Source organism: Pogoniulus pusillus, chromosome 6, assembly GCF_015220805.1.
Source record: "Pogoniulus pusillus isolate bPogPus1 chromosome 6, bPogPus1.pri, whole genome shotgun sequence".
NCBI lineage: Eukaryota > Metazoa > Chordata > Aves > Piciformes > Lybiidae > Pogoniulus > Pogoniulus pusillus.
Window position 1 is genome coordinate 22,818,115 of NC_087269.1, and position 16,058 is coordinate 22,834,172.

General features: G+C 43.4%; 1 protein-coding gene across 1 annotated transcript in view; it reads right to left on the bottom strand.

Moving 5' to 3' along the window:
- Positions 1–15,627, bottom strand: part of SYNPO2L (synaptopodin 2 like) — a 31,963-nt gene extending 16,336 nt beyond the window's left edge. The window contains exons 1-2 of the mRNA XM_064145644.1: positions 15,439–15,627; positions 1,707–1,858 (exon numbers count right to left, since the gene is read on the bottom strand). Of these exons, the coding sequence (XP_064001714.1) occupies positions 1,707–1,858; positions 15,439–15,543 (257 nt within the window). The 5' untranslated portion in view covers positions 15,544–15,627. The remainder of the gene's footprint in view (positions 1–1,706; positions 1,859–15,438) is intronic.
- Between the last annotated feature and the right edge of the window lie 431 nt (positions 15,628–16,058).

A 16,058-nucleotide genomic window follows, 5' to 3' on the forward strand; every position in this document is an offset into this window, starting at 1 on the left:
CTAAGTATTTGCCTTCTGAGCATGAATACTGGGAAGCAAGGCAGACAGCATTGCCTTTGTGAAGTTCATGACTTTTGCGGGATTTGTGACTTGAATCTTAATTGTAAACTGAAAAATTTTACATTCAGTCAAATGCAAACCTTTGCAGAAGCTAAGAGTGAGATAAATTCTCTGACAGTTATTTTTTTTAATATTTGCTGTATGAACTCTCACTGGGGAGCAAAGCAAAGAGCATAGTCCTTCCACTTTAAATACTCAACTAGATAACTGAAAATCATTACTGCTTGTAAGCCAGTTTCCCTTTTCTGCAGAGTCAGGTCACAATCTCTCTCTCTCTCCACACACATTCTGCACTGACAAAAGTACATATATGACCCTGCATACTCCAGAGGCATCCAACTACCTCTCTTTTCTTAATAGGACTGAGTAATATTTTCTATGGGTATAAAGTGGGAATAGAGGTGTGACCAGAAAGCAATACTTGATGAGTTCTTCTCTGCTCCAAGATGGTTACGTTATTTCTAAATCATCTAATGTTAGGTCCCAGAGGACTGCAAAAAGCCTGCCTTTGTCATTTTGCTAATTCACAGTCTGCTGATTTTGGACCACTGGAATTTGCCCAGGCACCTGTTGGCTGTAGATAGGCTCCTATGGGGTGAGATAAGGCCTTGGAAAAGGACCAGGAGCTATTCTGGACACCTTGCACAGGGCTCACTCATCTCATTTAATCACAGCTAGGGTATAGGGTGAGCACGTCAGAAGGCACCAGCACTTTCTCTAAAGCTGGAGGGAAGATCCCACACACTCAGGCTTTCCTTCTCTGAGCATTGCCAATCTCTGCCCCAGCTTTACAGATGCCAGCAATCAGAGTGGCTCTCCCTCCCCACTGTCCACAGTGTTCTATCTTTTCAGGGCTGTAGAAAATCACATCTCCCAGCCTCCTTCACCAGGGCCTTATCTCCTGAGGGTGACTTCTCTTTTGCAATCAGTGTGGACTAGTGGGACTTCACACAGTTTTGCTGCCATTGTCTTTATATAATTTATTTACAGCTTGGGCCTTACCCAGCACACACTGAATTGCTGAGCTAGCTTAGCACGCCTAGAACCAGGTAAGTTACTGGCACCATTTCTTGTGCTTAAATTTGAGCCTGGTCTCCAGTGTCCTGCTTTACTAGTGACTACCAGAGATACTGCTTTCTTTGAAAATGGACTCCACATCTTTGTGGAAGCAGTTCACATCTCTTCAGACTACAGCAGTGTCCTGTTGTAATACTCAGGTAAACTTGTCTTGGCACAATTATCCAATATGTAGTCAAATCCGTTTCTACGCAACAGTTATTTACCCAGAACAAACTGGTGTCTCTGTTAATTACCAAGACAAACTGCTCCATGGCATCTGCTTGCTTGGAGCCTAAATTGTTTATTCTTTGCAGCATAGCCCTCCTACTGCCACCAGCCTGAACAGCAAAGTGGTCTGGGTCAGTTCAAACCCAGGGACAAGCACTCTGGAGAGCAGCACAGAGAATGCAGCACTTTTGGATGGCCATATGTTAGTCATGGGAATGTCCAACTAGTACACCCTGAACTACAGACAAACTTACGGCTTCCTGTCAGCCTTATTTCTGCTAGGTTGGATAGCTGCTGTTCTGGATGACTCTGCCCTGCTGCCTGCACTGTCACAGCACTAGTGCTTGGGAGCAGGTTACCTTTTCACACAGATGTTGAGCATGCCATTGGAGGAATCGATGATCTGCATAGCAGTAGCATGGGAGAGGCCAGCACATGACTTCCCATTGATAGATACTAGCACATCATTTTCCCACAGGCCTCCACGGCACGCTTTGCTTCTCTTTCTGATCTGGAAAAGCAGAAGAGAGAGAATAGGAATGAAGGGAAGAACAGCAGCTGTTTGGTTCAGTTGCTTGCATCCTGTGGCCCTCCTATTACTCTATCCCTGACAGAATAAAATAAGACCTAATCTTACTGTGCTACCAGGGTGGAGGATCAGTCCTATTATGTGAGCCGTAGATATACTTTTGGTATCATAAAATCATAGAATCATAGAATCAACCAGGTTGGAAGAGACCTCCAAGATCATCCAGTCCAACCTATCACCCTGCCCTATCCAATCAACTAGACCATGGCACTAAGTGCCCCATCCAGTCTTTTCTTGAAGACCTTCAGGGACAGTGCCTCCACCACCTCCCCGGGCAGCCCATTCTTCTTAATTCCAGGCACTCTGCTGAGCATAGGTCTGATCTGATCACCAATTAGAGTCCTTCAGAGCAGGTGAAACACTCAAGAACATCTATATGCTCTTCTCTTGTTTCCCATCTTCTATTTAGGGAGTCTCTGTTTCAGAGAGGAAACAGGAATTCTTTCCAGACCATCCCTCTCCCTTGCTGTGTCCTTTTATACACCTCTACTATGCTTCCTTGCTATCATCCTAGACTTATGCAGATCCTCTACAGGTACCACCCACAGGGAAACTTACATTAGGAAGAGATGATGGCTCCAAAGCACTTCCTATTGTCAAGCCTTCCTGCTCTAAGGGCTTTGGGCAATATATTTCTAGACATTAGCAGGAGGACATATGGCGTCCTGTTACACAAGTGTAAACTTGGATCAAATCTTCTGCTTTAACAGGAGCTGTGCAGGATATGCATTGCTATATCTGAGAAAAGAGCCTGACTGTCTAGTTTCAGCCTAGTTCTTACTGAACCTTGCAAACCAAATGCCCACTCTGCTCAAAATCACAGACCTCTCCCATATAGGCAAGCAATGTGATAGTCTTGTAGGATAGCCTGACATAATGCACTCATTTTGCACATAGAAGAATAGCTGTGTGAGAACACTATGTCAAGGCAAATTGGGTGCTTCTAGAATATTTCTTCAGACTTTGCAGTTAAGCAAGAGACAAATCAGTGCAAAGCTATTTAACAGGGTGCAGCAAACAAACTATGGCAGATCCCTACAGAGAAGTAATAACCTTCTGCCATATCTTAGACCCTTGCTGCTCAAGCAACCAGACTCAGCTGTAAAATTGCACAAGCTACTTTGCCACTTTGCTTGCACTCCCATAGCAGCTACTCAAAAAAAGAGAAGTGGATGTGAGAAGATTCCTGCCTTGCCATTGTTCCTGCAGTGCAGAAGGGGAGCAGGAAAACAGAAAGCTGGAGCCCTGAGGAGATCCCCTGGCATGGCTGGCTGCTGTTTGGACACTCTGAACCCAAGTGTGTGCAGGCCCAAGGGCTCAGCCCTGCTTACTTGTGTTGAGCAGGCAACAGCAGCAATCCTCCCAGGTCGGCCTGTCAACAGAAGAAAAAGGAGAGCTCTGCTCCAAGTTGTGTGTTCACTGGCATTTTATAACTCTGTAGCCTCTCTGGCTTGACCTCAAATTTTCCTTGCATGCTTAAAATAGGGACTGGCTCATCTCAGCTGCCATATCCATCAGCCTCTGTCATTTTAGTCCCTTATCTCTCTCCTTGTTAATATAATCCTGGAATGAGAATGCATGGGTCTGTAATGAACTAATGCTGAAGAACCACTTTTCTGCTATTACAGTATAAATACTGCTTCCCAACACTCCCTCAAGGTACAGCTGTTAAGTAAGAAGAGATAGCAGACACATTTCCCAGTGCTGCCTACCAACACAGCAGCTAAAGTGGACAGGAAGATGAAGAGAGGTTAGAAGGAGGGTCTCCTGGTATTCCACAAAAGGCCAATTGCCGCTCCATGGGCAAGTGCTTGGGGTGCAGCACTGGATGGGAACACAATTACTGAGTATCTCCCCCAGTTATGGAGTGCGAGGATTAGGGAATAAAGGGTGTCAGCAGGTGCTAAGAGCATTCCTGACATCCCAATGTACTCCTCCATGCTCACTGAAATCAACTGGATGTAGACTGGTGACCACTCAGTGCAGAGTCAGTAAGCTTCCTACAATACTCTGGTCCCACAGTACTGCAGGACTTTGAAGCCAAGTGTTTGGAATTCCCAGGCAGGGAGGGTCAGGCTGTGCTCACTACACTGCCTGATGCTGCTTCGGGCATCTTTAGATCAGAGTAAGCTGGTGGGATGCCAGAGTTCCCACGCTGGCTAAACAATACAAGCAGGCAGTACACATCTTTTGTAGTTAGCAAAGATGCTGGCTCCAGCTTGACCTACACTCAGATTTTACTGGGGTGGCAGAAAGCCCACACGCTAAAGCAGCTATAGTTATTTTAGTGCTGTTGAAGAAGCCTTCAAACTAGTCCCATAATCTGGGAAGGGAATTTTCCCTGTCTCATTCCTCTTTGAGAAAATATAACCAGGCCTCTTCCAGCACAGGAAGAGACATAGAGAGTCTGAAAAAAAGCACGTAAATGTTCCTGTCAATCTCCCTCAGTTTTATAAACCCCTCCCTGGAAGTTTACAAATCTGATTCCCAGGAGCAAAGGGAAACAAACTATTCATAGCTTCATTTGAACAACCAGGGAGGTAAGCAAAGAGGTTAAAAGCAGAAGAGGATTCTGCAGGGAGAGAAGGAAGAAAGCACAATGATGTGCAGTGTGCTGGAGGTTGGAGAGCCTCTGGATAGAGAACAGCACAAACCTGCTAGTTTTCATATAACTGCTGGCACGGTGCTGTGGAGACTTTTAATGACAACCCATAGCCTACATGCCTGGCTTACAGCAAGGGCAGCATGGAGCCTTTGAGGCCTCTGGCCAGAGTAGCTGCCCAGTCTGAAGGTCAGGCTGCCCTTAGGCTCAGCCACTTGCTCCTCATGTCCAAAAGATGCCCTCTCCTGGGCATCCAGTGAGCCACATGAAGTGTCACTAACAGGGAGCTTCTGCTTAGGTTGCCGACAGTTTGGAAGCCGTCATGCAGCAGCTGTTCTGAACAGGTGGGAAAGCAAGGGAAAAGTGGCATTTCAGAGAGAATCCTCTCTGCTTCCTGCAGCAGATCGTTGAAAAGCTTTCTTATGCAAGTGAGAGGCAGCACAGAGGCACTCTGATAAGTAGTCAGGGCTAGCCCCAGACTACTGGGGATTACATCTTCCAACCTTCTAGCACATATTTCAAGGATTTGCCTCACCTTTTAGGGGGCAAACTCCACAAATTCTCTGAGTCTCTTATAACTATCTGCCTGTTACACTTTCCACTTTGTGCCTCGGGGAACATGTTCTGCCATAGCTCACCTTGGCTCACATAGCAGGAATGTCTTGTTTAGGACATGCCAGTTTCAGGGCATTGCTGATTTATACGGCTGGAAATACAAATTAGTGTGGAAAACTGGAAATAAAATACCACAACACAATTATTTGTAAGATGGTCTATTTCACCTTTTTGGTGGGACTTCTGCTGTGACAAAAAAAGATCATGGCAGAGAGGTTTGGATGTCTGCAGCACCCAGCTATATGCATACATCCATGTGCATATTTTCTTTCATTATTTTGCCCTCTATCACTGATCACAGTGAATCAAATACAGGGGAAAGGACAGAAGCAGAAGAGGGGAAATAAAAGGAAAAGGGTGAAGGCAACAAATGAGGATGAAGAATAAGCATTGAAAGGAAAGCCCATGCTAGCAGAGGCCAGGGAAGGCCAGGGCTGGGATCAGGCTTTCACAGTACAGTACAACTCTCTTTGTACAAATCTAAGGAGACATGCTGACTATTGGACGTGTCTTGAGTGAATATGCCCTAGCTTTTGGGAACAGAATGCAAGAGAGGAGGCAGTCAAATGCAGTTTGGCAGCATCTGTCCTTCGGTAGGGACTATATTTAGGTAGTGGTATGTGGGGGTTGAACACGCACTGGGATGTTAATAGATGTTAATAATAGAGTAATCCTGATAGTAGCTCAGTGACTTCACATCTTGCCTGAGTACAGCCCGGGCAACCTGTCTAGAAACTTTGCAATCACCTTCCCTGCTGGCCAGCACCACTTCTTCACACAAAAGGAAACATGCTGTGGGTAGTTAGGAGTGGTTTCAAGTGCCTTTCATGCCATCTTCCCCCTTCCCTCTCCAAGGCACCTTCTACCTCCTCTCATTGAGAGACACCAGTCTATAAGGCCAGAAAACAAATTACACTTCTCTGTTTAGTTTGAATAACTTCCTGACCAAACTATAATCCTGTTTAAGAGGTGACACTGGATAATTTGCCTTTTCATAAAGCAGACCAAATTAACAGGTCACTTACAGTGAAACTTAATTAAGGAGCCCTTATACAGGGAACGAAGGGAGAAAACATACACTTTCTGTGTCGAACACAGCAAAGGAGGGTGATGAAACCATGTATCTTAAGTGACAGAACAGGCTTGGGTAGCTTCTGGACAAGGAGTTAAGAATGCAAAGTTGTAGCACTAGAGGATGCTGATGGTGCTGTAAGGACCAGCATGTGGTGAAGTACATACAAGTGTAATATGTTATCATCTGGAGTTACTGGGGATGGGGGATATTGCTGTCCCAGTGTGGGAAAGAGAACAACTTCGGTGCACTAGACAATCCTGATTTGTACCAGTGGGCACGCACAGACACTTGCCTAGGCAAGCAACCAGGTGATGTTAGTTTTCTCTCTCTGTTGAAACCCTTTGCCTTAGTAAGAACATTTTATTATGAAAATACAAAGGGGATGGGGAAGAGAAAAACAACTGCAAATAATGCACCTTCTTTACCTAAGTAAAAAATTTAGCACAGGGCTGGTTGCTGGGAGTATCTAATCAGAGCTGGTTGCAGGTAGATAAAAAGGTTTTATCTCCATGGACTTCTGCTGCTTCATGAGAGAAAAGTGAGTGAAGTATAATACCAATGACAAGGAATAATGCCACAAGTACTAGAATAGTGCTAAAAGTACTTGATTTTACTTCCAACAGAGAAAACAGCAGGATATCAAGGGATTTTATATGAAGCAAGGATTCAGAAGGAATAGAATATCTAGCTGCTGGTACAAAAGGAATTGAGTGTTTAGAAGAAATGTGCTTATATATGTCACACATAGGTCCTTTTCTAGAGAGTTAGCCTTTCTCCTTTTGACAAAAAAAATTGGGCTCAGAATCCGAGGGAATTAGAGCTCATATGCAAATCTAACCACCAAAATCTCTCTATACAGGGACAGGTATTGATCTAGGAAAGGAGGAGTGAAAAAGGATTGAACACAGGGCAGAGTCACAACATTACATAGCTTCAGTGCTCCAGAACAACATGTTCTCCACCTTAGCACTGTATGCTGGCACTGCTTTAAAGGGCAATGAGGATGTGAAAAAACACTCACTCAGGACAGACGACCCTTTTCAGCTACTACCAATTGTTGTACAACAGCAGTCTCCACATCATTACGCTGAGAGAGTGCAAACTATAGGAAGAAATACTTACTATTGTTTTGGTAGAATGAGGATACAATCCAAGACAAAAGAACACTGATGTTTGTGAAAAGGTTTTGTACAAAGCATTCATCATATTTGCAAGTGATGGATACTGTACCAAGAACAGCACTCAGCAACCCTAATAGGACCTCTTAGCAATGCGGATGTGTACCGTTGTTTGCAGCAGCAAGGGTAGGGTCAGCCACAGATATGGATTAGGTAAGTACCCCATTCTGATGGATTCCAGGGGCACTTCACTATACAGAACGTCCTGTTCTTTACAGCAGCTTTGTAAGCATCATGTAGGTATGAAGAAGCATGAAAAAAACAGGTTCAGTCTTCAAAGATGTATTCAGTTGTTCTAGCAAGTAGCAGACTGCATAAGGACAGTGAATAAACCTGAGCTCTTGGACTGCAGCTGCCTGAAGCATTAAACTGTTGAAATGATCCTTGGCACATCTTTGGCTCACGACAGATAATTCTCTCCAGAGTAAATTCCAGGCAGAGTTTTGGAAATAGAGCAGACCATTCTGCCTGTGGACAGCTTGCCATCTTGTTTGGCAAAACAGAAGAGGTTAATTGCTGTTTTTTCCCCACTCTGTAGCAGCTGGCATCAGTGCCAAAGAGTTGTCCCAGGTATATTTAATGCACCAGGTATAGATGTAGCCTGTATGGTTTCACCACAACTGCTGATAGTCATCAGTCAAGAAATTCTTCCAGAACTTGTGCTAACTAATGAGCAAATATGTTTTAAAGATGAAACTGTGCAGACTCTTCTCCTCTGCAAGGAGTGGGAAAGCAGTGCCAGTCAAAGAGAAGTCTGTGGTTACACAGATGAAGACAAACCACTCAGGACAGTAATGTGTGAGAGACCAGAAGCCAACATCACACTTTATCCCAGGCATGACTGCTTCATAGCCTTTTAAAGGAAGGTAGGAATTGGAGAAAAACATAACAAAACAACAAACCCAGAATGAAGTGGCTTGGTCAGCGAGAAAGGAATAGTTTGACAAATGGTTAAAGATTATATAAGACTAAATGTAGAGTATAAATCAAGATTCAGATAGAGGAAATATCATAACCACTGATCCAGTCTTTCCACACAGTCTGTTTTCCGTACTTGTTTCAGAAGGGAGTTTGTGTGCAATGCCATTTCCCTTGCAAGAGGCTCCAAGCCCTGGTAAGGCACAAGGAATTGTGAAACCAATCAGCAATGGTGATTTGCAACCATGGTAATATGATTTTCTGTTTAGGCCACTTGTTTACCATTGTCCTGGAGGTCCTATAACCCTCTCTCTGTTGGGAATGAAGCACAGGGCTTCCCTTCCAATCTCTGTACCTTGCTCACTGCTGTCTCAGCACTGTGCAGAGTTTGCAGCTACTCGTCCAGACAGCATGTCTGGAGCCCACTCACATTTTCTCAGCATGTGGTTACTGCTGGGCCTACCTGCTGCTTGGAAAGTCCCATTGGTGCCATAGTCTGGGTTCCCTCACTGGCAGTCAAGGGTGGCACCAGCCTAAGTGTCGACAGGACATAAAGCATGCCCAGAAGTACTCCCAAAGCTGCCTGAAGCACTCCTTCTGAAGCACTGGCAGATATATTTGGCCCTCAAAATCTAGATTAGGGACTGCTATAGATTAGGCTGCCAGCAGTGGTTTTTAAGGTCTGACAGTAAACATTTGTGAAAATAGATGAAGAATATTGCTTCGAGGAGAAGGTGCTTGCAATTCCGGAAGCCACCAGACCTGTTTGGGTTAGAACTGGCACCTCCAGCAGGAATAACATCACATGAGTAAAGGTAAATGGGACAGCCAGGCCACAAGTCACAGAGACAATGAACTGTGAGTGGAGAAGGATACTGGAGAAACTGAGGATATGGGAGAAAGAGGTAAAAAAGAGGTTGTGATGAACTGCTTTTGAATGACAAAACAATTATCGGATTCAGTCCTCTGTCACTGCACTAACAGTTCACTCCATTGATGCAGAATATTAGTACAGAACAGAAAAATGAAAGGAGCTTCTTCAAGTTATCATGGCCAAGCCCATGCTGTTTCAGATGCCATATTGCCCAACATCTATGTGTAGACAGCAACCATATCACTCAAGTTTTCACTAGGTGAAATAAGCCTTCCCTCCTCCTCTCCTTTTCTACAGCTGCTCTACCCTTACATTCATTTTCCTTGAAAGTAGCTGGCTCCATAGGTGTGATTTTTTTCCAGTGAATTCCCACTTATGCTTTAGACAGTAGCAATGATACCTTCCTATCTTGGATATGGCTACCTGAGGCTAACAAGGTTTATGTTTGCCTTTTTTTTAGAGATGCATCATTTTCTGGGTCATTATCTTCCTATGATCCACCAATATGCCCAGGACTTTCTCCTCTACTATCAGTACAAGATGGAAAGCCTCTAGTTTCCACTTCTTCAGTATCACTTGTGCACCAAACTACAATGGAGGTCCAAGTGCCTCCCTTGCTTTGTATAGAAAGTAAGTGGATTTTCCTCTCATGGGATAGATCTTGTTTTGTAGCAGGATCCCTAAATGCCAGTTTGCATGCACTTGCACCATCCTAAAGCTGCCCTGTCCATCTTCATAAAAATGATTTCCCTAATACAGTTCCATGTTATGTTTCTGCTTTGGCTGATTACAGACTTAATGCTTATGTCCCATTTTATAACTTTTCTCAGACCAGCTATTTTACATTTTGTTTACTTTTGAGTGCATCTGATGCACGTATCCTTACTGCAAATAAAACCTCAATTTGCAGTTACAAATTTGGAACCATATAGTCAGTTGGCTTTAATATTAGATTTCAGTGTTGATTATATCACTTAAATATGAACTTTTTCCTGAATATCCACTGGGAACTGCTGGAATAAGCAGTGTATGTTTCCCTGATCCTAAGGCAGACTGAGCTAGATTGGCTCAAGTTACTTGAACATGAAGCTAGTTATGGATGATGCAAGACACTGTCCACAAGGTAAGTAATGCGCCTGAACCCATAACCCACAGGGAGTCCAGCATGTGAAGATCCAGCTGCTTTTCCACCTCTTTGCGCTGGTCGGACTGAGGTTTAAAATGGATCCCTTGTTTGGTCAAATGGTTTAAACTACAGCTATGCATCCTTTTTCTCTGTAGAAAAACGGATTTGCACTTGACTTCCAAAATGCTAATTTATTTTCTTTAGTAGTGGTAGTGGCCATTTGAATACCTTGTGCTAGAAAGGATGGTTTAAAATGCATCTGCTTACTACACATTCTGAGTTAGCTTCTACTTGAAAAAAAGCCAACAGTTTAAGCCACTGCTGTGAACAGCTTGTGACAGAGCAATCAAGTAGAGGCCTACCAATATACTTGAAGAGCACAAAGAATAATGCTAATTTAATTACCTTCTAATTTAAAACAAAACAAAACAAAACAACCAAACAAACCCAAAAGAAAACAAAATCGGACTCAAAGAATTTTAAGGAAATCAAAATAAAAAGAACTCAAACCCTGAGAACAGTCTTAAACTGTTCTCAGATGTGCCAATGAGAGCACATACTAACTAGATTGTTTGGGTGGAACAAAAATTTGCAGTGTCTAGGTGCTCAAAGTGTCTGATGTGTCTGTGAAGATTACCATACCGATATGCATATGAAAGGTATACCATAACAATTCGGTCTTGTTAAAAAAAGATTCTCTAAAAGTGGAGGGTGAGACAAAAGAAGCAGCAAAATAAACTAAATAAAAAGATGATGGTATAACCTCTAAAAAGAAGAAAGTCAAGAAAACCTGTGACTGTGTAAACCAATCATGTAAGATGATGAATTATGCAGGGATTTGTAAAACAGGAGTGACTCAAATAGGAAATCCTATTTTGTGCAACATTTAGTCTTCAGAATGCCTGGCTGTTTGATGTTATCAAATTTTCATTAGGAAACCAGGTAAAATTTAGTCAGACAAGTAAAGCACTAGCTGTTCACAAATAATTATCTCTGTGTAGGGTAAACCACCAGGGCTGTCAGTTCTTACTTCATAAGCACGCTGATAATCAACTTAGGTGAAACAGCTTCCTTCCACATAGCATTACCCGAAAATTAGATCCATTGGTGAAGCTTACAACTTCCTCTTAAACACTTCCAGGAGAAACAAAGGAAGCAGGAAGTGGGAGATGGAGTAACCATTAACCAAGTCTGGCCTAGCAATTCCACCATCTCTACGTAACTATGATATATATAAACTATATATAACTTACTATTTGTTATACTTAATTAATTTCAACTTGCTAGGCTCCAGTTAGATTTTTTACCATTCTTTTTCATCCAGAAAGGTATATAAAAAAATATTTGATTTGGCATCCAAGAATAAGCATCTTCTTCAAGTGCTACCACCATGAATTTTCTAGTCTGGTAGTTAAAATTGCCTCAAATGACAGCACTGGAATCCTCTGAGACACCGACTGCATCCACTCGATTAGCTCCTGGCACCTATCAGATTCATGGCTTTATCTCCCATCACGTTTTCTCCACATTCTTCTATGCTCCTGTTCTGTCATTCCCCATTCTGTCCCAATGGGTTTTGCTGTAAGAACCAAAGCACTACCGTTTCTGGTTTGCTCAGCCAAAGTTTTTTTTGGTCTCATATGAACACTTCCCTTTCTCCTCCAACAGTTCTTTCTTTGACAGCAGCTTACTAATAGGCTCTCTGATTTATCTAATCTGTCTTTCCATACATGCACAACACATTCTTCACTGTGCTAATGAGCATCATGTTGTTATTTGACCTTACCTCTCACTCCATCTGAGTGACACCTCTCCCTGACCACACTTCCAGTGTGCTCTGATCTCCTAGATGGGGGCTGAACAGAGGAAATTGCTCATCCATATGGGTTGCAGCAATAACAAATCAACAGAGAAACAGACAATACTGCCCTGTTTCTCAATGCAATATATCATGTGGCCACAATAACTCTCCAGGCTTCTTCAGTGATGAGACCATTCCCACCTCTAGCTCCTAAAACGTCCAAATGGACAGTACTAATGATGGTAAGAGTGTTAGAAGATGCTTTGCAGACACTCTGCTGGTGTCAATAGCAGAATCTTGACTGCAGAAAAATGAAGAGTTGATCTTTCAACTCAAAGACTGAAAGCCTGAGATTCAAACTTCTACTTTCTGCATAGTAAGAGGAGGACAATCAGGTTACTCCATGACTACTGGGGTTTATTCTCTCCTAAGCAGTTAACAATCAGATATGATCTTACTGTGCTAGTGGAAAGGATCCAGAAATCCTTTATTCGGAGACTGTTTAAATACTGTTGCCTTTAAGATGGTGAGTATGTATGGTCACCTGGATGCCATTAAATTCTGGAAAATAATAGCCCAAAATTACAATTATAAAATCTAAGCTGTGCTTGAAGAACGGTGTATACTTTGAGCCTCAAATAGATTTGTATCAATTATATTTTCCATAATATTTTTTAATGCAATAAGCGAGTATTGTAAAATACATATAGACACACACATATAGAATCACAGAATCAACCAGGTTGGAAGAGACTTCCAAGATCATCTAGTCCAATCTATCACCCATCCCTATCCAATCAACCTGACCATGGCACTAAGTGTCTCATTCAGTCTTTCCTTGAACACCTCCAGGGACAGTGACTCCACCACCTCCTTAGGTAGCCCATTGCAATGGCAAATCACTCTCTCTGTGAAGAACTTCCTCCTAACATCCAGCCTATACCTCCTCCATCACAACTTGAGACTGTGTGCCCTTGTTCTGTTGCTGGTTGTCTGGGAGGAGAGACCAACCTCCACCTGGCCACAGCCTCCCTTCAGGTAGTTGTAGACAGCAATGAAGTCAGCCCTGAGCCTCCTCTTCTCCAGGCTAAACAACCCCAGATCCCTCAGCCTCTCCTCATAGGGTTTGTGTTCCAGGCCCCTCACCAGCTTCATCACCCTTCTCTGCACGTGTTCCAGTATCTCAACATCTCTCTTGAATTGAGGAGCCCAGAACTGGACACAGGACTCAAGGTGTGGCCTGACCAGTGTTGAGTACAGGGGAAGAATAAACTGCCTTATCCTACTGGCCATACCGTTCCTGGTCCAGACCAGGATGCCACTGGCTCTCCTGGCCACCTGGGCACACTGCTGACTTCAGCCTACTATTTACCAGCACCCCCAGGTCCCTTTCTGCCTGGCTGCTCTCCAGCCACTCTATCCCCAGCCTGTAGCGCTGCTTGGTGTCGTTGTGGCCAAATTGTAGAACTCTGCACTTGGCCTTGTTAAATCTCATCCTGTTGGCCTCTGCCCACCCATCCAGCCTGTCTAGGTCCCTCTGCAGGGCTGTCCTACACTCCAACAGATCCACACCTGCCCCTAGCATCTGCAATCTTACTGAGGCTGGACTCAATCCCCTGGTTCAGATCATCAATATAGATACTGAACAGGCCCAGGCCCAGCCCTGATTCCTAGGGGACACCACTAGTGACTGCCAACTGGATGTGGCACCATTCACCGCCACTCTCTAGGCCCATCCCTCCAGCCAGTTCTTGACACATATCAGAATGAATCTGTTCAAGCCACGAGCTGTGAGTTTTGCCAGGAGCTTGTTGTGGCAGACTGTGTCAAAGGCTTTGCTGAACTCGAGGTAGACTACATCCACAACATTCCCCACATTCACCAGGAGCATAACCTGATCATAAAAGGAGATCAGGTTGTTCGGGCAGGACCTGCCCTTCCTTAAATCCATGCTAACACAGCCTGCACTCTTGTAAGCAGATTCAACCTAGCCCATGACATTCTGTTTGTATTGCTAAACTTAAGGTATGACACCCAGTTCTGGGTGACAGCTACTTGTACTTAATACCTTTCTAGACATTCCACTAATTCTTGAGGATTAGTGCATTCATCTTAAGGCACATCTTAGCCTGGGTAATGGCTAGTTCTTGCTGCTGTTCAGTGTTTATAACAGACACTCAATATCTCCTCCCTATTCAGTTCCAGCTTCTTGTATATTGGGGGAAAAACAAGAGTCAAAGTAATCCTATACTGTAGTCTATAGAGTTTAGAAAACTCCATTTCCTGACAACCACTGATGCCATATACCTGTTTCAAAGACACTGACTCTTTGGCACCTGAAGCTCTATGATTATGCACCAAAGTTATTTTCCTTGGAAAAAAAAAGACCTTTCTCCATCTTAAAAACACCTGCATTGGGTCCAAGTTATGGGATTCCAAACCATCTGGCAAAAGTTACAAACACTCCTTGACCTGGGGTGAGCCATATGACACAGAGGCACAGTCTACTTAAGGAAACAGAAGGAACTGGGCATAGCATTTTTTCATTCCTGCTGCTGGGTGCCTGCCAGTGAGACATCCCCAGATATCATTGTATCAAGGCTGCAGCAGCTGTTATGAGCTTAATGAACAGAAGACTTTTCCCCCTAATTTTTAAGATACTCAGTAGTCTTTATGAAAAGAGAACAGCAACAGTTGCTTATTGAAAGTAGTGCAATTCATGTTTATTCATTTTATATTACTTCATCTTCCATCTAAGCAACTGTTTTTCTTCAATTCTTGAAATGGAACCATTATTTGTCACTTAGATCATCAAAAATACTTATTTCAGATAATACTAAGAAAGTTTCACCAACAGAAGAGACTGTAATAAATGTCTATCTATTTTGAAAGCTGGAATATAGTCATGAAGTGTTAGGGCCAGTTGAAGTGAATTACAAATATGCCTTTTGTTGCTTCAATTTAAAATATTTTTTTTTAGTTGGAAGTCTCACACAAGCACTAAAGCTTCCATTTTTGAGCCCTGCTCCTTCCTGCACTGTCACTTTGATTATATCTATGCTGACAACTGTGGAAAGTTGTACAAAGTGTCTGAGCTGTACAGACACTTGTATGTACCTCAATAGCATCTATTTCAGGTCATGCATCCCACCCCACACCCTGCTTGACCATTCCACCAAAGTTTTCCTTTTAAGATCTGCTGCCACTATAAGGAGTTCCTGCATTCCTTAACAGTAGTGATAGATTTCCATCTCAGTAGGGGTGAGTTCAGCAAAACAACTCTGCCATCACAGTTCACATCTCAAGGTCCTACCTTTGACACTTGAAGAGGTCTTTTTTGCTCTGAACCCCCTTGCAGTCGGAAACCCCAGGGAGCACCTCCAGACAGTGTGATGACCATTTCTTCCTCAGCTCCCATGATTTCTGCTCTTTGGATATTTTGTCTTCCCAACTTCAAAACAGACTCCAGTTCTTAACAGGTGGTGTCTTCTACTCCCATCTTCACAATTCACAGCACAAGTTTCTGTGTACAAGGTACTCTGCGTACCTTCTCTTTCAGGTTCACATGCACACAAGAGAGAAGAGTTGAAACTGTCAACCTCAGCCTTCACTGCTCTTCTGGACTCTCAGCTGCTGCTCTGCCTATGATTAGACATTTGATTCTGCTCTTGGTAAGGGGCCAGAGTTGGCCCAGACACGTGTCATGTCAATCTCACCCTCTGTGCTCTGCCACATGCACCATAGATCTCTCACCGGAGCACTGCTGAAAATAGCACACCTCCTGTCTCTCCAGAGCTTTGTCTGACACTCTTAAAGCTGGAAGTGTCTCAGAAAAAAATTGTTTCCACTTCCCATTCCAAATGCAAATCCTAGTCACCCAACACTCAGTAGTCATTAGTATGAGTTTCAGGCAAGGACATGACACAGGCACAA